Below are 23,066 nucleotides of genomic sequence, written 5' to 3' on the forward strand. Positions count from 1 at the left end.
CCCCGGGAGGTGAAGGGGCAGTGCTGTGGGGGAGATGAGGTCAGGGAAGTATCTGGGGCCTGGCCACATAGGCCGCGAGCACTGTCAGGACCTCGACTTTCTCAGGGAGGAAGATGACTGGCTTCTGTGTCAGAACCGCAGGGGTGTTGGTTAGGAGGCCGCTGTGGCAACCAGGCTGGGAGCCCTGGAGGGGGCCAGCAGGGTCAGAGTCTGGATAGCACTTGCAGACAGCTGATGGGAGGTGCCCACAGAATGGGTTTGTCTGGAGGCTCTTTCTTCATCCTCCAGGTGTCCTGCAACAGGTGAACCATTTGTAACTCCCACTCTCTGTACCCCACACTGGGCCAGGTGCCCCATTATTCACACACCCTCCCGAGCCTCTCGCTGCCGGGAGCTAGCATGGTTAGCAGTCACCGGTGGCCCTGTGTCCGAGTTCCGCCTGTGCTCTGGGCCTCGGTCAAGGGAGCAGGGGCCTGGCCTGTGCTGACTGCACTGAGCATCCTGGCCAGCCCCTCCTTTCTTACCTCCATGGCTTCGACTAGGGACTGTTCCCCAGGCTCAATGATGCTGTTATCCTGGAGGGGCAAGGGCTTCCCAGGAAAGCACGGGAGGAGGGAACAGGCTCTTATAGGAGAAGCAGGGTAGGAACTGCTGGGAAAGACCCATTCACATTCCACAGAGACCTCACTTGGGGAGCAGGAGAGGGTGACAAGGCCCTCTCTGGACCAAGCACCTGGCCAGAGGCTGTGAGTGCCTGTGCCCGGTGCTGAGGGGACTCCAGAGGGTCCTTAGCCACTGCACTCTGGGGGAGCTGCTCCAGGGTCTTTTCCCTGATGGTCCATGCCCCGCCACGATGCAGGTGACCAGCCAAGATAAGGCTCCGGCCGTAATCCGCAAGGCCATGGACAAACACAACCTGGAGGAGGATGAGCCGGAGGACTATGAGCTGCTGCAGATTCTCTCCGATGACCGGAGTAAGTCAGAGGACCAGAGGGCGATGGCGGAGGGGGCAGGTCCACACCACTCCCCAGCCCCAGGTCGGAAGTCTTTGGCCCCAGAAAATTCACCAGCAGAGTGTGGGTGGACACTGTGGACAGGGCAGCCCTGGCTGCCCCCATTGTCTGCTTGCTGCCCCCAGTGACCACTGGACCTCCCCAGTGTGTGCCCTTCCCTAGGCGTGAAGAGGCAGTTCAAATCTCACATCAGTGAGGAGCAAAGAGAAAAGGCATTTTCACTGGGACAGGTTTGCCAGGTGGCCCACTGGAAGGCACCCTTTCTGGCTAAGACAGGAAAACATGTGCTCTAGAAAGAATGGTGGCCAGGCGCGGTGGCTCAAGCCTGTAATCCCAGCACTTTGGGAGGCCGAGACGGGCGGATCACGAGGTCAGGAGTTCGAGACCATCCTGGCTAACACGGTGAAACCCCGTCTCTACTAAAAAATACAAAAAAAACACTAGCCGGGCGAGGTGGCGGGCGCCTGTAGTCCCGGCTACTCGGGAGGCTGAGGCAGGAGAATGGCGTAAAAACCCGGGAGGCAGAGCTTGCAGTGACTGAGATCCGGCCACTACACTCCAGCCTGGGCAACACAGCAAGACTCCGTCTCAAAAAAAAAAAAAAAAAAAGAATGGTGACCACTGTAGACCAAAGTGTCAAGTGTTAAAATCCATGGGTGTGAGACTCTAAAAGCAGGACAGGCTACTAGGAGGCCAACTCAGTGTTCTAGAAACTGGGAAAGTGTCAAGAACCAGCGCAGGCTCAGAGTGGGGTGTCCTGGGCCTGGAGACGCTGGGCAAGTTCCTTAAGCCCTCTGTGCTTCTCTTCTTTTCCCCAAATGGAAATGAAAGTAACCAGTGGGTTGATCATATATATAAAAATCTATATGTATATACACGTATATATATATGTGCATGTATATATAAAGCATCTATGTGCACCATAAAAGTTAACTACAAATATTATCAACTGTTTTCTTTCCAGTGAGCTGAACACCACCCCCCACCATTAGCCCAGTTAGCAATGACTCCTATGATCCCTAGAAGTTATAGTCTAAATCCTCTGGCAGCTTCTTGTACCATTTTGGTTAGGTGGGCAAGGTAGGTGGGACCCCCAATCTTACAGAAAAGGAAGACCGAGGCCTAGAGAGGTTAAAGATGATGACCAAAAGCCACACCATGTCGGCAGGAGCACGAATCGAGCCCAGTTCTGGTTTACAGCAGGCTGTGGGCCGGAGGAGAGGGTGGGAAATGGAGCCAAGAGGAAGCGCTTGCTGGGTGCCAGGGTTCCAGAAGGAGTAGAGGCCTCCCTGGAATGGGCGCCAGAGCCCTGGGGCAAGCCTGTCCTTTCCTAGTCCTTGGAGCCCTTGTCCTGAGTGGAGCAGGATTCCAGAAGGTGATCTGGATTCTAGAATGCCTGTTCCAGCTGGGCAGCCAGCACTGCAGTATGGGCAGGACAGGGTGACCCTCTGCCAGCTCAGGCCAAGCCGGAATGTTCTGGAGTCAGTCCCTGTTTAAACAAGAGTCACCAGGTTTTGTGAGGACCTCAGCAGAGAGTATCCTTAGGCAGAGTCATTGAGAGGGGTCCTTAGAGTCCCAGAGCTGTATTGGAGGGGGATCTCAGGTCTGTGGATCAAGACGCTCCCTATAGGGGCTCTCAAGTGGTAGGGGTATCCTGCAGGGCCCCCAGGAGCACCACTGATCACCCCTCTGCCCCTCCCCCACCAGAGCTGAAGATCCCTGAAAACGCCAACGTCTTCTATGCCATGAACTCTACCGCCAACTATGACTTTGTCCTGAAGAAGCGGGCCTTCACCAAGGGAGTGAAGGTCAAGCATGGAGCCAGCTCAACCCTCCCTCGCATGAAGCAGAAAGGACTCAAGATTGCCAAGGGCATCTTCTGAGGGCATCTCCCCAGGGTCTGGCTGGCTGGTAGCCGAGCACTTATGGACCAGAGTGGCCCAGGCCAGCTGGGCACCTTCTTCCCACCTGCCAGCCCAGGGTACTCCAGACTCCAGTTTCATCCTGAACCTCTCCTGCTGCTGGGATTGACGCCTGCCATTGGTCAGGCTGACCTGGCCTCCCGTGGACCACTTGCTGCCTTAGGTGCCTTCTGCTCTCTGGAACCAGAGGACTAGCTGACTTTTGCCAAGGAGCAGTGCCAACGGGCATGGTGCCCTGCCTGCCCCCGGGCGCCACCTCTGTACACTTCCCTGACACCTTCCCAGGTGTGGGTCACTGCCACCTGTGCCATGGGCACCCTAGAGCACCCACTCACCCACCATGTCTGACCACTGCAGTTCTCTCCTCATGCCCACGGGCACTGGCCTGTGACCTTCGCAGGGGTCCCAGCCCCTCCCACCACTCTAGCCTTTCTCAGGCTGCACCAAAGATTCCATCATCAGGGCCAACTGAGAGTGAGGGAGTCTCACCCACCACTTACCCCAGCCCTCCCCCGGGAGCAGAGAGAGAAACCCTCTTCATGGACCAGACTCTGCACCCGGTAAATGAGGACAGTCCCAGCTGAGTCCCATCGATGTTGAATCTCATGCCACTGCAAGTGCCATTCACCACTGCGTCCTGGGCTTTACGAGACCATGCAAGACGGGGGTTAGTGAGGAAGGAGGATTTGGGGTGGGGGTGGGGCGATTGACTATTTGTATAAAAAGCAAAAAGGAAAAAAAAATGTTTACTGATTGGGGAGGGGCAATATTTATTTGTTGTAAATAGCAAATGCTAGACTTGAATATTATATTAAAATCCTGTTTCTACTATAGCCTGGTCATTGCAGTTTTGTTCTTTCATTGCCTGTCTTAATTAAAATGAGATAGAGACTCTCACATTCCATGTTAAAATAAGGACTCTTGCAGGATTATCCAGTGATTTTATGTACAGGAAAAGCCAGCCACCTTTCTCAGCACACTGAAGGAAACACAAAGTTTACCTTTCATACAGCAGATGTTCATTTCGGCATCATTCAATTGGGAATGTGCTGAGATCCCTCAGAACTCCTGGGGCTAGAGGTTGGAGATACTTTCACAAGGCATAGCAAGAATTTCTGAAATTTAGCTGTGTTTAGAAGTAACATTTCTGGCCAGGCACGGTGGCTCATGCCTGTAATCCCAGCACTTTGGGAGGCCAAGACAGGTGGATCACGAGGTCAGGCGTTTGAGAACAGCCTGGCCAATGTAGTGAAACCCCATCTCTACTAAAAATTAAAAAAATTAGCCAGGTCTGGTGGCAGGCACCTGTAATCCCAGCTACACAGCAGACTGAGGCAGGAGAATCGCTTGAACCTGGGAGGCGGAGGTTGCAGTGAGCTGAGATCACGCCACTGCACTCCAGCCCGAGCAACAGTATGAGACTCCATCTCAAAAAATAATAAAGTAATATTTGCGGCAAAAAAATGGCAGAGCAGGAGACCCCACGGTTCAGTCTCTCCACAGAAACGATTAAAAAAACTATCAGAATAAACTGTTTTGGGACTCGAACCTGATTGGACATAGTCACCGGGGGAACACTTGGTGAAGGGAGATGCTGCTGAACTCTAACAGTTAAGGGAATCTCCATCAAGTCAGAGGCTGACCAAGAGACAACAAAACAGAAACTTCGTGACTGTACACAACAAGGAATACAAATATAAGCCTGGCAAAAATACAAATATAAGCCTGACAACTATAAGCCTGGAGAAGTTACTATGGACACAGAACACTGTATCCTTCAATAAATAAAAAAGCAATTCCTGTGGAGGGAGACAATCTGATGTCCAGAGTCACTGCATTATAATACTCAATGTTCAGTTCTCAAAAAATTACAAAGAAACGAAAATGTGGCTCATTCACAGGGGAAAAGAGGATTTGACAAAAACTATCCTTGAGGAAGCCCAGACATTAAAATTACTAGGCAGAGACATTAAATCACCTGTCCTAAATATGCTTGATGAGCCAAAGGAAACCATGGAAAATAATGTATGAGCAAATGGGTGATTTGCAATAAAGGGATAGAAATTATAAAAAACCAACTAGAAGTTCTGCAGCTGAAAAGCATAATAACTGAGAAGAAAAATGTACTAGAGAGGTTCAGCAACAGATTTGAGCAGACAGAAGAAAGAATCAGTGTACTGGACAATAAGGCAATAGAAATTACTCTGTCTAGGGAACAGAAAGAAAAAGGTATGAAGAAAAATGAACAGAACTAGAGGTTCCTGTGGAACACCATTAAATGTACCAACATGCATTTAATCAGAGTTCAGAAAAGGCAGAGATTATTTGAATAATGGTCCAGAACTTCCCAAATTTGTTGAAAGACATAAATCTCCATATCCAAGAAGCTCATGGAACTTCAAACAGGATAAACTCAAAGAGATCCATACCCAAATTTATTAGTCAAATTGTCAAAAGACAGAAAATCTTGAAAGCAGTAAGAAGCGATTCATCACACACAAGAGATCCTCAGGATTAACAGCTGACTTATCATCAGAAACCAAGGAGTCTAGAAGGTAATAGGATGACATATTTAAAGTGCTGAAAGAAGGGTGAGTGTGGTGGCTCACACCTGTAATTCTAGCACTTTGGGAGGCCAAGGTTGGCAGATCATCTGAAGTCAGGAGTTCGAGACCAACCTGGCCAACATGGTGAAACCTTGTTTCTACTAAAAATATAAAAATTAGCCAGGCATGGTGGCACATGCCTATAGGCCTGACTATTTGGAGGTTGAGCCAGGAGAATCGCTTGAACCCAGCAAACAGAGGTTGCAGTGAGCCAAGATCACGCCACTGCACTCCAGCCTGGGCGACAGAGAAAGACTCCATCTCAAAAAATATTCTCAAAATAAATAAAGTGCTGAAAGAAGAAGCAAAACATCCTTTAAGGATGAAGGAGAAATTAAGACATTCTCAGATAAAAGTTAAGGGAGTTTTATTAGTAGACCTACCCTACAATAAATGGTAAAGGGGGTCCTTCCAGTTAAAATTAACACTAGACAGTAATTTGAAGCCATATGAAAAACTAAAGAACACTGGTAGAGATAACTAACAGGTAGTTAGCAAAGCCAGTGTTATTGCACTTTGGGTTTGTGTAACTCATCCTTTTTTCTTATGATTTGAAGGTAAAATTCATAAAGCTATAAATCCACATTAATGAAAACAATGTGTAAAGATATAATCTGTGACTGACAGTATAAAGAGGGAAGATGTATAATAGCAGTGTATATTACTTAAATTCAGTTGATATTATTGAAACTAGATTGTTATATGTTTAAGATGTTACTTGTAATCCCAAAGGTAACCAGTAAGAAAATAACTAAAAAGTATATAGGAAAGCAAAGAAAGGAATCAGTTGTACAAAAGTAAATCCATAAAAAGCAGTAGTGGAGGAATTGAGGAACAAAAGTCTTAAGACATACAGAAAACAAACAGCTCAATGGCAGAAGTAAAGGTTTTCTCATTAATTACTATAAATATAAATAGGTTAAATTCTCCAATTAAAAAGCAGAGATTGGGCCAGATGCAGTGGCTTACACCTATAATCCCAGCACTTTGGGAGGCTGAGATTGGAGATGGCTTGAGCCCCAGAGTTTGAGACCAGCATGGACAACATGGTGAGATTCTGTCTCTAAAAAAATTTAAAATTAGCCAGGCATGGTGGTGTGCATCTGTGGTCCCAGCTCTCAAGAGGCTGATGTGGGAAGATCACTTAAGCCCAGGAGGTCAAGCCTGTAGTGAGCTGTGATCCTGCCACTGCACTCCAGCCTGGACAGCAGAGCAAGAGCAAGACCTGTCTCAGGAAAAAACAAGATTGGCAGAATGGATTTGTTAGAACTTGATCAATCTATATGCTGTATAGACAATTTTTTTTTTTTTTTTTTTTTTTTGAGATGGAGTTTCGCTCTTTCACCTAGGCTGGAGTGAAATGGCATGATCTTAGCTCACTGCAACCTCTGCCCCCTGGGTTCAAGCAATTCTCCTGCCTCAGTCTCCCAAGTAGCTGGGGTTATAGGCGCCCACCATCACACCCAGCTAATTTTTGTATTTTTAGAAGAGATAGGGTTTTGCCATGTTGGCCAGGCTGGTCTTGAACTCCTGACCTCAGGTGATCCACCTGCCTTGGCCTCCCCAAAGTGCTAGGATTACAGGCGTGAGCCACTACGCCCAGCCTGTAGAGACAAATTTTATTTTAAGGTGGAATCTGACTCTGTTGCCTAGGCTGGAGTGTAGTGGTGCAGTCTCAGCTCACTGCAACCTCTGACTCCCAGGTTCAAGCAATTCTCCTGCCTCAGCCTCCTGAGTAGCTGGGATTACATGTATCTACCACCACACCTGGCTTTTTTTTTTTTTTTTTTTTTTTTTTTTGTATTTTTGGTAGAGACAGGGTTTTACCATGTTGGCCAGGCTGGTTTTGAACTCCTGACCTCATGTGACCCACCCGCTTTGGCCTCCCAAAGTGCTAGGATTACAGGCGTGAGCCACTACGCCCAGCCTATAGAGACAAATTTTATTTTATTTTAAGGTGGAATCTGACTCTGTTGCCTAGGCTGGAAGGTAGTGGTGCAGTCTCAGCTCACTGCAACCTCTGCCTCCCAGGTTCAAGCAATTCTCCTGCCTCAGCCTCCTGAGTAGCTGGGATTACAGTTATCTACCACCACACCTGGCTAATTTTTTTTTTTTTTTTTTTTTTGTATTTTTGGTAGAGACAGGGTTTTACCATGTTGGCCAGGCAGGTTTCCAACTCCTGACCTCAAGTGACCCACCCGCTTTGGCCTCCCAAAGTGCTAGGATTACAGGCGTGAGCCACTGCACCCGGCTGAGACCAATTTTGAATACAAAGATACAAAAAGGTTGGAAGTAAAAGGTTGGAAAAAGTTATTCCATGAAAATAGTATATTTTAACAATGGCTATAGTCTTATCAGACAAAATAGATTTTAAGTCAAAACGGTAACAAGACAAGGCCAGTATACAGTGACAAAAGCTTCAACGTATCAAGATACAACAATTATATACATATACACACAACACCCAAAATATATGAAGCAAAAATTGACATAATTGAATGAGAAATACACAATTGGAGATTTCACCTCATTTCCAATAATGGATAAGAACAACCAAACAGAAGATCTATAAGGAAAGAGGACTTGAGCAATACTATAAACCAATTAGACTGAGCAGACATATACACAACACTCAAACCAGCGGCAGCAGACTACACATTCTTCTCAAGTGTACATGGAACATTTTCCAGGATAGACCATATGTTAGGCCATAAAGGAAGTCTTAATTTTTTTTTTTTTTTTTTTTTTTTTTTTTGAGACGGAGTCTTGCTCTGTAGCCCGGGCTGGAGTGCAGTGGCCGGATCTCAGCTCACTGCAAGCTCCGCCTCCCGGGTTTACGCCATTCTACTGCCTCAGCCTCCGGAGTAGCTGGGACTACAGGCGCCCGCCACCTCGCCCGGCTAGTTTTTTGTATTTTTAGTAGAGACAGGGTTTCACGGTGTTAGCCAGGATGGTCTCGATCTCCTGACCTCGTGATCCGCCCGTCTCGGCCTCCCAAAGTGCTGGGATTACAGGCTTGAGCCACCGCGCCAGGCTTTTTTTTTTTTTATGACGGAGTTTTGCTGTTGTTGCCCAGGCTGGAGTGCAGTGGTGCAGTCTCGGCTCACTGCAACCTCCGCCTCCCAGGTGCAAGTGCTTCTCCTGCCTCAGCCTCCCGAGTAGGTGGGATTATAGCACCTGCCACCACGCCTGGCTAATTTTTGTATTTTTAGTAGAGATGGGGTGTTACCATGTTAAGCAGATTGGTCTCGAACTCCTGACCTCAGGTGATCTCCCTGCCTCGGCTTCCCAAAGTGCCGGGATTACAGGCATGAGCCACCGTGCCCAGCAATAAATTTTTAAAAATTGCAATTATGCAAAGTATCATTCCAACTACAATAGGATAAAATTATAAATCCATAGAAGAAAAACTGGAACACTCATGAATATGTGGAAGTTAACACACTTTTCTTTTTCACGTCAGATGGTTAACGTGCCAACATAATAGGGTTTGAGGATGACACACCTCACACGTGTGTGAACACCCCATCACGTTCATCAACTACAAAAGGATCTTAACACTCTTCCCCTCCCCGAATCCAGACAGAGTCTTGCTCCGTCGCCCAGGCTGGGGTGCAGTGGCGTGATCTCAGCTCACTGCAACCTCTGCCTCCCAGGTTCAAGCAATTCTCCTGTCTCAGCCTCCTGAGTAGCTAGGATTACAGGCGTGCACCACCACACCTGGTTAATTTTTGTATGTTTTTTTTTTTTTAGTAGAGATGGGGTTTCACCATGTTGGCCAGCCTGGTCTTGAACTCCTAGCCTCATGATCCACCTGCCTCGGCTTCCCAAAGTACTGGGATTACAGGCGTAAGCCACTGCACCCAGCCTTAACACACTCTTAAACAACCAGTGGGTCTAAAAAAGTCACAAGGGAGATTAGAAGATACCTTGAGACAATGAAAACAAAAACACAACATCCCAAAACTTACAGCATGCGGTGAATTGAAAGCAGTGCTTGGGGGAAATTTATAGCTGTAAATGACTACATTAAAAAAGCAGAAAGATCTCAAATCAACAACTTACCTGCACACATTAAGGAATTAGAAAAAGAGCGAACTAAACCCAAACTAGTAGAATGAAGGAAATAAAGATTACAGTAGAGATAAACGAAATAGAAAATAGAAAAACAGAGAAAATCAGCAAAACCAAAAACTGGTACTTTCTAAATAACAAAATTGACAATACTTTAACTAGATCAACAAAGAGACAAGACTCAAATTACTAAAATTTGGAATGAAAGTGGGAACATTCCTACTAACTTTACAGAAATAAAAGGGATGAGAAGAGAATGCTTTCTAAGAGAATGCACCATTGCATGCCAGCAACATACAATGGAATATTATTCAGTCATAAAAAGTCCAGGTGCAATGGCTCATGCCTGTAATCCCAACACTTTGCAAGGCCAAGGTGGGTGGATCACTTGAGGTCAGGAGTTCAAGACCAGTCTGACCAACATGGTAAAACCCCATCTCTACTAAAAATACAAAATTAGCCGGGTATGGTGGTGAGCCCCTGTAATCCCAGCTACTTGGGAGGCTGAGGCCAGAGAATTGCTTAAACTCAGGAGGCAGAGGTTGCAGTGAGCCAAGATTGTGCCACTGCACTCCAGCGTGGGCAACAAGAGGGAAACTCTGCTTCCAAAAAAAAAAAAAGGTATGGCGTGCTGACACATGCTACAATATGGATAAGCTTTGAAAACATTACAATCCCACTTATGAGAAACATCTCCAATAGGCAAATTCATGGAGACAGAAAGGATAGAGATTACCAGGGGTTAAAGGGAGGGGAAATGAGGAGTTAGCTAATGGATACAGAGCTTCTATTTGGGGTGATGAAAAAAATTTTAGAAATAGTGGTGATGGGCCGGGCGCGGTGGCTCACGCCTGTAATCCCAGCACTTTGGGAGGCCGAGGCAGGCGGATCACAAGGTCAGGAGATCGAGACCACGGTGAAACCCCGTCTCTACTAAAAATACAAAAAATTAGCCGGGCGCGGTGGCGGGCGCCTGTAGTCCCAGCTACTCAGGAGGCTGAGGCAGGAGAATGGCGTAAACCCAGGAGGCGGAGCTTGCAATGAGCCGAGATCGCGCCACTGCACTCCAGCCTGGGCGACAGAGCGAGACTCCGTCTCAAAAAACAAAAAAACAAACAAACAAAAAAGAAATAGTGGTGATGGTTGCCCAACAGTGAATCAAACTAATGCCACTCAATTCTACTCTTAAAAAAGTTAAATTAGCATAAGTTATGTTATATATGTTTCACCACAATTAAAAAAAATTGTATGTGCAAGGACCATTTCCTAGCCCAGGTTAGTGTTTGCCTTTCTACAGCTTTAGGGAAGAGGAGCATTTTCTGAGCGTCTTGCTGAGGTTTCTGTTGACCACCAATTAGGAACTTGTGGATTTCAAGATCTAACTCTGTAATTTAGCACTAAGCACTAAGACAAATTATAAACAGAGAAAATGTACAATATGGAAAGCGGGGGAAAAGCTGAAGGAAGAGTGTTAGCCAGTGTACGGGCAGGACTTTGCCCCCTCAGTCCCCTCTAGAGGCCTGTGGTCCACGCTTTTTCTTAGATGGGAATCCTTGCTCCTAACCATAGATTTCCATTGCCTGTGCGTTTTCTGTCTGGGGAAAGACTTGTGACGCTGTGTTAGGGCTACAGTCGGCCTCATTCCATAAGCATTCCTGCCCACAGTGCCCACGTCACAAGGCCATGGTGAGGTCAGGCTGGTCAAATGCTCAGTGCAGTGCCTGGGCTTGGACCCGGAAGAGATGTGGGTAGTCCTGTCTCTACCCTCTGCCCCAACATCTCTGCCAGAGCCACCGGGCACCCCCTAGGGGCCCCCCACCCAGCACCTGCCACCCAGCACCCTTGGCATCCTCTGCTTCTGACCTTCCAGAGTGATGTGTTATTCTAGCGTCTACCTGTGAACCAGGACGCCAGCATTCCTACAACCCCCTGTGTGAGTGATGTCATCCGGAAACACCTTGGAAAGCCCCAGCCCGTCTGCCCTGCACACTGTGGCCACTCGTCCTGCTGGAGCCTCATGAATGCCCAGTGAGTGCTGGTTGCCAGGATAAGGGTGTTGATTCCTGCCAGCAAGAGACTTCCATCATCTCCCCCGATGGCCAAGGTGAAGCCCGGGGTCCGGTGGTGCTGAGGTCCAGTCTCAGGTGATCACCAGTTTACAAACTAAGTCGTGTTGTTACTGATCCATCCTAAAAGGGTAGCTGGGCCCTGAGGCTTTAGAGCTTATAGCCTCCTGGAGTGACTGTATTCTTTGTCCACAGCCTGAGATTTGGTTATGTCCTGGTGGGGGGTGGGGGTGTTAAACATGAGACACGGGAGTTGGGGTGGGGGGAGGAGGGAGGCCACTGAGACTGAGGATCCACAAGTACAGAAGGCCACAGCCTTACAATGAAGCGCTCAAACACTTACCCTGTGACAGTCAACACGCACTGGCCCAAGCTCACCCCACTGTTCTTCCGGGCTTCCTGGGATGGGGAGTCAGCAGGACCCCAGACAGCCTCCAGCCTGCCCTTGTATTTTTAACTTCATTCTCTGGAGTCTGTAATGGCAAGAGCCAGATGGATTGCAGGCGACTCTGAGTTGTCCCCTCCCTCTCATCAGCTGCAGGCATCACCCAGACACACAGCAGGGCTCACCTCTGCCATAGAGGCTTTTAAAGTCCATTTTCTGTTGCTTATAACAGACTACCTACAACTGGGTAATTTATAAAGCAAAGGGATTTCTCACAATTATGAAGGCTGAGAAGTCCAAGGTTGAGGTGTTACAGGATGGAAGGTCTTGGTCATGAGTTGTCCAGGTTACTGGTGTGTTGAACAAAGAAGTGAACAAAACTCACAAAGTAACCAAAGAACGAAGCAATGACAGACAAAACAGGCCAGTCGCAGTGGCTCACATCTGTAATCCCAGCACTTTGGGAGGCCGAGGTACACGAGGTCAGGAGTTCAAGACCAGCCTTGCCAACATGGTGAAACCCCGTCTCTACTAAAAACACAAAAAAATTAGCTGGACGTGGTAGCCGGCACCTGTAATCCCAGCTACTTGGGAGGCTGAGGCAGGAGAATCACTTGAACCCAGGAGGCAGAGTTTAGAGTGAGCCCAAATTGTGCCATTGCACTCTAGCCCGGGCAACAAGAGTGACATTCCGTCTAAAAAAAACACAAAAACCAAAACGACGACAACAAAAAACAAAAGAACGGCGTACCAAAGGCACAGATTGATTGACGAAGCGAATGTACGACCCACAGGGTGGGAGCAGGCCCGAGCAAATGACTCAAGCGCCTCGTGATTGCAACGCTTCTCAGGGTTTTTATAAAGAACACCCCAGATGCCCTTCAGAGGCCTCCAATTGGTTACAGCCTATGAACAATTAGCCTGGGACCAATCAAAGGCTGAAGGGGGTTGGCCCACGGTCAATCAGAGGCTGAAGTGGAAGCTCCTGACTTGTTATCACAGGAGTGAGGATGTGGCCTATGTGCTCCCCAATCCTGCCTGGAACTGGCTGCACCTGCTGTTCTCTGGCTTATGTGAACTGACTGCACCTGCTGTTCCGTTGCTTCCGCCCTAACCCTTGGCTTCCCTAGTTCCCTCTCCTCCTGCCTCAGAGAGGCTGCATCTGGTGAGGGCCTTGCTGGTGAGGACTCTGGTGTCCCGAGGCGGTACTGGGCATCATGTGGTGAGGATGCTGAGCCTGCTCACATGCTAGCTGTAGTCTCTCTTCCTCTTACAAAGCCACCAGCTACCCTCCCATGATGACCCATTAACCATGAATCCATGAATGGATGAATCCATTCACCTCTGAAAGGCAGCACCTGTCAATACTGCCACATTGGGGATTAAATTTCAGCATGAGTTTTGGCGGGGACAAGCATTCAAACCAAAGCCGAGGCAAGGTGGGTGCAGCCCAGAGGTGGAACGCACCTGGATCCCCACAGCCCATCCCTTCTGACGTGGCTGGCCATCCAGGGATGTGGTTTTCTGAATGACAGGCATGACTGTGCTTTCTCTCAACAAGAGACAGGTGCCAGTCCTGAGGGCTGGGGAGAGGCAATAGAGTCCCAGGGGTTTCTCCCACAGTGCTGGAGGCTCCTGAGAGCTGACCCCACAGGTAGAAACACAATAATCCCTGTGGCTACCAGTGCGGCCAAGAGGGACACATCATTGTATCCTCGGGCTTCTGTTGCCCACAGAGAACAGGGACAGTCGCTGGGAGAAGCCTACATTGCCGGGGAGTTCCATCTCACTCAGTCTTTGACAGGGAGTCCCCTTTTTACACCGGAGACCCCTCGACCAACCCAGGAAGACCAGGGTGGCCAAAGTGGTCACAGCCAGCCAGGGTGTCCCCTGCTTCTCCGGGGTACAGGGTTCGTCCCGGCTCAGCTCTGCTGCATAAGGCCGCGGAACTTGTCGGCCCTGAGACTTATTCTCCCACCTGTAGGCTGGAGGGACAGAGAGAGTGGCTAGCTGGTCCTTGGGTGGTGCTGCCCTCTACCGCGGAGTCCTCCCAGGCAAAGTTGCTCAGGATTCCAGAATCTTCTCTCATCTGAGCCCCACCCTGCCCCGCAGCGCCCACTTAGAAGGTGGGTGAGGACTGGGGAAGAAGACCCCCCAACGTTGTTCCGATCACTGGCTTTGGAGTCAGGTTTCTGGGTTCAAATCCTTGCTCTGAGTGACCTTGGGCACGTGATGCCCTCTCAGGGCCTCATTTTCCTCTGAATATCTATAAACATCTAAAATGAGGGTGTGCACAGTACCCACCCCACAAGGCCATGGTGAAGTCAGGCTGGTCAGCTGCTCGGTGATGTGCCCCGGCTTGGAGCCAGCAGAGGCAGGAGTGCTTCCTGACTCTGCCTTCTGCCCTCTGCCCCTTGCCCCGTCAACTCTGCCAGCGCCATTGGGCACCCCCCACAACAGAGGCCCACCACCCAGCGCCTACTGCCCAGCACCCTCCCCATCCTCTGCTTCCAACCTACTGGAGTGATGTGTGATTCTTTCTTTGACTTGGATCCGGCTGGAGGAGCAGAATCCCCTTCTTTTCCCAGGTGGGTTCCCAAGACCCCAGTCAGAACACACACAGACTTTACTCCCTGCACCCAGAGGATGTGGGTGTGGCTGGGCTCCCCTAGTCTAGAGGAGGCCACAGCCTCCTTCTCTGACTGCAGCTGCCACCAGGCCCTCCCACCATTTAGGACAGAATCTAACCCCTGGGGGCCAGCAGCCTGGTTCCATTCAGGGAAGGTCAGGCTCTGGAGTGACCTGTGCCTGACTCCCACTCCTGGGCCTGCCAATCAACTTCCCTGGGCCCGCCTCCTCCACTCGAAAGTGAGGATGCCACCATCGACGTCCCGGAGCCTGGGGATTGTGCGAGATGATGGGGTCACAGGTTGGGCCCCTACCTGGTGCTGTAAGGGTAACCGACGGCCACTCCTTCCTGCAGCTTAGCCCTGGGAGTGAAGAAAGACTCCAGACAGGGAAATGAGGTTTTATTCAGGAAGAGCTAAAGACGGGAGGGGAGCCTCTGGGGTCCCACCCTTGCGGCCTCTTGAGACCAAGGCTCGTGGGATGCTAGAAGCCAATGACTGCAGGCATCTGAGCTCCCTTGGAGTCACCTGTGGGGGGCACGGGGCGGCCTCAGAGTCACTTGTGAGGGGCACAGGGGCATCCTGAGAGTCACCCATTGCAGGCACGGGGGCAGACTCAGAGTCACCTGTGGCGGGCACAGGGGTGGCCTCCTGGTCGGTCACCGTGGGCAGCGCCACATAGGTGAGGGTCCAGTAGCGCAGGAAGTTGGTTCTCAGGCCCCGCTTCAGGGAGCTGCCATCCATCTTCTTGGTGATCTCCAGGTAGCTGCCATTTTCCGAGGTGTAGGGTTCCCAGTGTGTGGGCACAGCCGAGTGGCCCATGTTGGGGTCCCTGCAGAGTGAGAAGAGGCTGTGCAGGGGCTGGGGAATCCCAGGGGGCTGAAGCCCTGCTCTGCAACCGCACACCTGAGCCATCCCCATCCTCTGAGCTGGTCCTGGGCACCGTGGCCTCTCACTGCATATGGGACACAGGCTGTGCACGTGCGCGGGCTTGGGACTCTGCCAGTAGCGCTTATCCTCATAAACACACATGGATTCCGATGCAGGGGGAGGTTAAGTGACTTGCCCAAAGTCCCTCTGCTGACACGTGAGGGAACAGGGCCTCGTGGTGGGAGGCCCTTCTCGGCTGCGTCCCTTCGCCCTGCTCTCAACCCACGCCTTACCCTGTTTTGGCAAAGTTGGTCCAGTAGGCGATCATGGCCCCAGGCGATGCTGGGAGAACTTCAGCCAGGAGGGGAAATCAGCTCTCTCATGACCTGGCGCCTCTACCCAGCAGCACAATGGAAACTGAGGGGCTACAGGACAGTTCCAGAAACAGCGTGATTCAGGAACCATGGTAAGGTTTTGGGACCCAAGTCGAGACCCGTCCCATAAGGACAGAAGGGGAGCCTGATCACCTCCTACGGTGTGACTATTAATCCGACCCAGAGGGGCTGCGGGCGGCAAGAGTGGCTCGCCAATTTGGATGGAACTCACAGCCCATCTGACACAGGATGCGGGAGTGGCTCACTTAGTCAGTTAGGAAAAGGAAACTGGAGGTGGGGAGAGTGACTCGCCACCCCGGTTGGAAACACGGGAACCAGGAGTGGGGAAGTGTGTGAAAGTGTGTAAATGAAGGGGCCTAATGAAGCTCATCACTCATGAAGTGGGGAGTCACAGATCTCTTAGCATGGACTGTGTGCTCTGAGCGAAGTGTGGGGCCAGCGAAGACGAGTGGCAATCTGCGTATGGCTAACAGGAACTGCTCTATGACTGTAGCACTTGTAGAAGGAATAAGGAACTCTCCAAAGCCAAGCAGCGTCTGAAAACTCACATAATAGGAGACGGTATAGTCAGCCAAAACGAGAGGAAGAGTGAGTGTGTAAGAGTGCGCTGCACCGTAAAGGGAGCAGGCCATGGTAACCATCCATCCAGTGGTACCCAACCCGTATACTTTAATGGCACTCATTCCGGCAAGTGCTACCTGGTTTACAGTCTTAGACTGAAAGGACACTTTCTTTTGTATCTGCTTGGCACCCGTTAGTCAGCCTATCTTTGCATTTTCAATGGGACAAAGAAGCTCTACAGCTCACCTGGACTAGGCTCCCACAAGGGTTTAAAAATTCTCCCACAGTCTTTGGGGAAGCATTGGCTTCAGACCTCAAGGCCTATACCCCACCAAATGATAACTGCGCCTTGTTACAGTATGTGGATGACCTTTTGGCAGCCCCAGTCCAAGAGGAATGTTATCAGGGAATCCGGGACCTCCTCCATCTCCTATGGAAAGCAGATTACGAAGTATCTAAAAAGAAAGCCCAAATTTTGCCATGAAGAGGTGAAATAGCTAGGTTTCGCAGTGAGCCACGGGGAACACCGGCTTGGCTATGAGCGGAAACAAGCCATTTCTGTGCTTCCAACCCCAACCACCAAACATCAAATAATCGAAATTTTAGGGACTGCAGGATTCTGCCTCATCTGGATTCCCAATTTCTCACTGATGGCTAAGCTGTTACATGAAGCCACAAAGTGAGGAGAAAAAGAGACCCTCCATTGGGAGACTAATCAGGAAACAGCATTCAAACAGATCAAAGATGCTTTAACGCAGGCCCCAGCCTTAGGACTACCAGATATAACTAAGCCTTTCTTTCTGTATGTTCATGAACGAAAGGGAATGGCTATGGGAGTTCTGACTCAAGTTACAGGGTCATGGCACCGCCCAGTGGCATATTTATCCAAACGATTGGACTCTATGGAGCTAGGATGGCCTCCTTGCTTTAAAGCATTAACTGCCACCATCTTGTTAACACAAGAAGCCAGCAAACTAACTCTAGGACAGCAGCTAACCGTCCGGGTGCCACACTCAGTCATAACTTTCATGGATCAAAGAGGACATCAGTGGTTATCAAACCCGAGAGTGACCCAGTACCAAGGGATTCTATGGGAAAACGCTTACGTTATTTTGAAAATGGTAAACACCCTAAACTTGGCTACTTTGCTCCCAGTCAAACCGGGAGCTCCCCTTTATGACTATGTTGAAATAGTAGATGAGGTATTCTCCAGCCAGAAAGATCTTACAGACCAACCCCTCAGAGAACCAGATGTTGAGTACTTTACAGATGAAAGCAGTTTTGTGCTAGAAGGGATCTGACATGCTGGGTGTGCAGTGGTAACATTGGACCCAATAACAGTTCAGTCTCTGCCTACTGGAACATCAGCTCAAAAGGCAGAATTAATTAATAGCCCTGACAAGAGCACTGTTCCTAGCAAAAGACAAAAGACAAAAAGGTCAATATCTACACTGATTCTAAGTATGCTTTTACTACATTACATGTACATAAAGAGAGAGGACTTTTAACAGCTGGAGGCAAAGAAATAAAGTATAAACAAGAGATTCTACAGCTCTTAGAGACTGTATGGGCTCCAGAAAAAGTAGCTGTAATGCACTGTAGAGGGCACCAAAAGGCAGGAACACCAAAAGCCAAAGGAAACACAAAGGCAGACGGAGAGGCAAAGCAGCAATGATTACGCTGCATTTTAAAGAGAAAGGCTTATCTGTGCCTCTCCTCCCAGGACCTCCTCTCCTAGAGGACCCAAGTTATACTCCAAAGGAAAGAGCCTGGTTTGCCCAAGAAGATGGAAAAGATATTAAAGGAGGGTGGTGGAAGTTCTTCAATGGGAGATTAGCCATTCCAGAGATGTTAGCTCCTAAATTGGTACAACAAATTCATCAGGGAACTCAAATGGGGAAAACAGCACTAGAAACATAATTAAAATATCATATCTACGTGCCACGGCTCTCTGCCATGGCTCGAGCCATCTGTGGGCAATGTTTAACCTGTGCTCAGAACAACCTGTGACAAGGGCCCACACGGCCCCCAGGAATTCAAGAAGTAGAAGCCATGCCTTGTGAAAACTTGCATATAGACTTCACTGAACTGCCCTGTGCTGGAGGATACCAGTATATCTAGTGCTTATTTGCACCTTTTCAGAATGGGCTGAGGCTTGCCTCACCAGGACAGAAAAAGCACAATAAGTGACTAACGTACTGTTTTTGTTTTGTTTTGTTTTGTTTTTGAGACGGAGTTTCGCTCTTTTTGCCCAGGCTGGAATGCAATGGCATGATCTCGGCTTACCGCAGCCTCCACTTCCCAGGTTCAAGCGATTCTCCTGCCTCAGCCTCCTGAGCAGCTGGGATTACAGGCATGCGCCACCATGCCTGGCTAATTTTGTATTTTTAGTAGAGACGGGGTTTCTCCATGTTGATCAGGCTGGTCTTGAACTCCCAACCTCAGGTGATCCACCCTCCTTGGCCTCCCAAAGTGCTGGGATTACAGGCGTGAGCCACCACGCCCGGCCTTAAAGTACTGTTAAAAGATATTATCCCCAGGTTTGGACTGCCTCTAACTTTAGGATCAGACAATGGGCCAGCATTTGTAGTTGAAATAGTGCAAGATTTACCAAGACTGTTAAAAATAAAATGGAAGTTACATATAGCCTATCGGCCCCAAAGTTCAGGAAAACTAGAATGCATGAACCAGACACTCAAGCAGCTACTGAAGAAATAGTGCCAAGAAACTCATCTGAGATGGGATCAGGTCTTGCCTATGGTCCTCCTCCAAGTCAGGTGCACCCCCTCCAAACAAACTGGGTATTCACCCTATGAGATTTTGTTTGCTCAGCCTCCCCCAGTAATAAGTGAAATAAAGCGTGATCTCTGGGGACTATGGGAATTAACCTTAAGAAAGCAAATGCAGGCATTAGGAATAGCCACACAAGACGTCCATAGCTGGGTACAAGAAAGGATGCCTATAAGCCTGACAGACCCACTAACCCCTTTAAACCTGGAGTCTCTGTGTGGGTTAAAAAGTGGAATCCAACTTCTCTAGGACCCATATGGGATGGGCCCTATACTGTAGTCTTGTCCACTCCCGTTGCTGTTAAAGTTGCAGGTGTTATGTCGTGGATCCACCACAGTAGGCTGAAACCGGCAGCTCAAGACAAGTGGACCAGCCAGCAGGACCCAGATCATCCAACCCGGCTGATCCTGAGAAGAGAACAAGCTGCTGCTGAGGACAACTGCCCTGCTCTGGTCACTCTGGAGGCTGACCAGTGTACGCACAACTGAAGCTTAAGGAGACAAGCCCTGCTCTAGTCACACACCCGAAGCTGACTATGCACGGCCGAAGCGTGAGGAGTCATCAAGCAAGTAAATGTGGTTAGAAATCTTAGGACTAGTAGTTTGCCTTTTAATACTATTTTACTATTGTTCTGTCGCTGTGCTCAACCTCCTCCCCCAGGCAAGGACCTCTTCTGTCCTTGCTGGATATGAATATGCTGTACATTGTTTTGCTGTTATGACCCCCCCTTAACCATGCTAAAAGTACCCTTAAAAGGGTGTCCCCATTGTACACATACTACATGGTCAGGAAACAGTATAACTAGGACTCTATTATACTATACTTATGAGGAGTGTGCAGGGACTCACCTAGGAACTTGTACTTACGATCTGATCACCTATGCAATTTGTGACCCAGGAAATGGCCAGCCTTATATATGCTATGACTTAAGTCTTTACCTAGGACTTGGTTTGCGGTTCATACTGAGTCAAAGGAAGGAAGTCTTTTTTTTAAATTTTTTAATTTATTTTTTATTATACTTTAAGTTCTAGGGTACATGTGCACAACGCGCAGGTTTGTTACATATGTATACATGTGCCATGTTGGTGTGCTGCACCCATTAACTCGTCATTTACATTAGGTATTTCTCCTAATGCTATCCCTCCCTCCCCCCACCCCACAATAGGCCCCAGTGTGTGATGTTCCCCTTCCTGTGTCCAAGTGTTCTCATTGTTCAATTCCCACCTATGAGTGAGAACATGTGGTGTTTGGTTTTCTGTTCCTGTGTTAGTTTGCTGAGAATGACGGTTTCCGGCTCCATCCATGTCCCTACAAAGGACATGAACTCATCCTTTTTTATGGCTGCTTAGTATTACATGGTGTATATGTGCCACATTTACCTAATCTAGTCTATCATTGATGGACAACTGGGCTGGTTCCAAGTCTTTGCTATTGTGAATAGTGCCGCAGTAAACCTATGTGTGCATGTGTCTCTACAGCAGCATGATTTATAATCCTTTGGGTATATACCCAGTAATGGGATGACTGGGTCAAATAGTATTTCTAGTTCTAGATCCCTGAGGAATCGCCACAGTGTCTTCCACAATGGTTAAACTAGTTTACAGTCCCACCAACAGTGTAAAAGTGTTCCTATTTCTCCACATCCTCTCCAGCACCTGTTGTTTCCTGACTTTTTAATGATCGTCATTCTAACTGGTGTGAGATGATATCTCATTGTGGTTTTGATTTGCATTTCTCTGATGGCCAGTGATGATGAGCATTTTTTCATGTGTCTGTTGGCTGCATAAATGTCTTCTTTTGAGAAGTGTCTGTTCATATCTTTCGCCCACTTGTTGATGCGGTTGTTTGTTTTTTTCTTATAAATGTGTTTGTGTTCTTTGTACATTCTGGATATTAGCTCTTTGTCAGATGAGTAGATTGCAAAAATTTTCTCCCATTCTGTAGGTTGCCTGTTCACTCTGATGGTAGTTTCTTTTGCTGTGTAGAAGCTCTTTAGTTTAATTAGATCCCATTTGTCAATTTTGGCTTTTGTTGCCATTGCTTTTGGTGTTTTAGACATGAAGTCTTTGCCCATGCCTATGTCTTGAATGGTATTGCCTAGGTTTTCTTCTAGGGTTTTTATGGTTTTAGGTCTAACATTTAAGTCTTTAATCCATCTTGAATTAATTTTTGTATAAGGTGTAAGGAAGGGATCCAGTTTCAGCTTTCTACATATGGCTAGCCAGTTTTCCCAGCACCATTTGTTAAACAGGGAATCCTTTCTCCATTTCTTGTTTTTGTCAGGTTTGTCAAAGATCAGACAGTTGTAGATGTGTGGTATTATTTCTGAGGGCTCTGATAGTTGTAGATGTGTGGTATTATTTCTGAGGGCTCTGTTCTGTTCCATTGGTCTATATCTCTGTTTTGGTGCCAGTACCATGCTGTTTTGGTTACTGTAGCTTTGTAGTATAGTTTGAAGTCAGGTAGTGTGATGCCTCCAGCTTTGTTCTTTTTGCTTAGGATTGACATGGCAATGCGGGCTCTTTTTTGGTTCCATATGGATTTTTAGTAGTTTTTTCCAAATCTGTGAAGAAAGTCATTGGTAGCTTGATGGGGATGGCATTGAATCTATAAATTACCTTGGGTAGTATGGTCATTTTCATGATATTGATTCTAAAGGAAGGAAGTCTTATAAGTCAACCCCAAGCCTCTCTACCCTTGGGGGGACTATAGCCGTATACTTTGATATTTGTCAGTTAACATCCATGAACCCAATCTATTTCACAATCTCTGGTCCTACAGGGTACTACACAAACTGTCAGTACAAAATTGTATGTGCACACCCTGTTTGCCCCTCCAAGACCCTAGAAATAGCTTGCTGGAACTGCACAACACAGTTCACTGACCGATCATCACTGAGGCTAAAATTGATCTTGGTCATCAAAGTGCCAACAAACCAGATTGTAAGACAAGCACTTGCAATCCTGTAAATCTTACTATCTTAGAGCCAGATCTACCTATATGGACTACAGGTTACTCCATGACATTACAAAGCAGCAGTCAAAAAGCTAAAGTAAATTTGTATATTATAAAGAGGACTCAAACCAAGAAGTCAGTCCAGCAGCAATTCTGAGTCTTTAAGTCTTTGTATGAGCATATAAATCAAAAGTTGCCTGAGCCTCCCCCTTTAGCCAAAAACCTATTTGCTCAGCTGGCTGAAAACATTGCTGGCAGCCTAGACATTTCCTTATGCTATGTTTGTGGAGGGACAATGGCCTTGGGAAGCAAAAGAGTTAATGCCTCAAGATAACTTTACTCTGACTGACTCTTCCCCCAAACTGACTCCCACAAGTTCAAGTGTCTGTCTCTTAAAAACTTCTATTCTTGGGAAATACTGTATTGCTCACTACGGAAAAACTTTTACAGATCCAGTAGGGGAATTAACATGTTTGGGACAGCAAACATGTTAAAAAATTAGGAAAAACTTTATGGTGAGGCAAAGATAGTCCCAAACCACCTCATCCAAATCCATTCTCCTGTTTCTCTTCTCTAAACCACATCTGGTATCAGCTTGAAGCTCCAAATACCTGGCAAGCACCCTCTGGTCTCTATCAGATCTGTGGGCCACGGGCCTACCGACAGTTACCAGCCAAATGGACAGGGGCCTGTATACTTGGAACAATTAGGCCATCTTTCTTCTTAATCCCTCTAAGACAAGGAGAAGCCTTAGGATATCCTGTCTATGATGAGAACAGAGAAAGATATACAAGGAGTGTAA

General features: G+C 48.1%; 1 protein-coding gene and 1 pseudogene across 11 annotated transcripts in view; one reads left to right on the plus strand and one right to left on the minus strand.

The window, feature by feature from the left end:
- The window catches only part of RALGDS (ral guanine nucleotide dissociation stimulator), a 51,294-nt gene extending 47,528 nt beyond the window's left edge, over nucleotides 1–3,766 (plus strand). For all 11 annotated transcript variants that reach the window (XM_005580540.3, XM_074016122.1, XM_065529920.1 and 8 more), the window contains exons 17-18: nucleotides 860–974; nucleotides 2,721–3,766. In XM_005580540.3, the coding sequence (XP_005580597.3) occupies nucleotides 860–974; nucleotides 2,721–2,896 (291 nt within the window). In that variant the 3' untranslated portion in view covers nucleotides 2,897–3,766. The remainder of the gene's footprint in view (nucleotides 1–859; nucleotides 975–2,720) is intronic.
- Nucleotides 3,767–8,998: 5,232 nt separating this feature from the next.
- LOC123569297 (small nucleolar RNA U13) lies at nucleotides 8,999–9,094 on the minus strand (annotated as a pseudogene).
- Nucleotides 9,095–23,066: the final 13,972 nt, after the last annotated feature.

This window comes from Macaca fascicularis, chromosome 15, assembly GCF_037993035.2.
Source record: "Macaca fascicularis isolate 582-1 chromosome 15, T2T-MFA8v1.1".
In the NCBI taxonomy this organism is placed as follows: domain Eukaryota; kingdom Metazoa; phylum Chordata; class Mammalia; order Primates; family Cercopithecidae; genus Macaca; species Macaca fascicularis.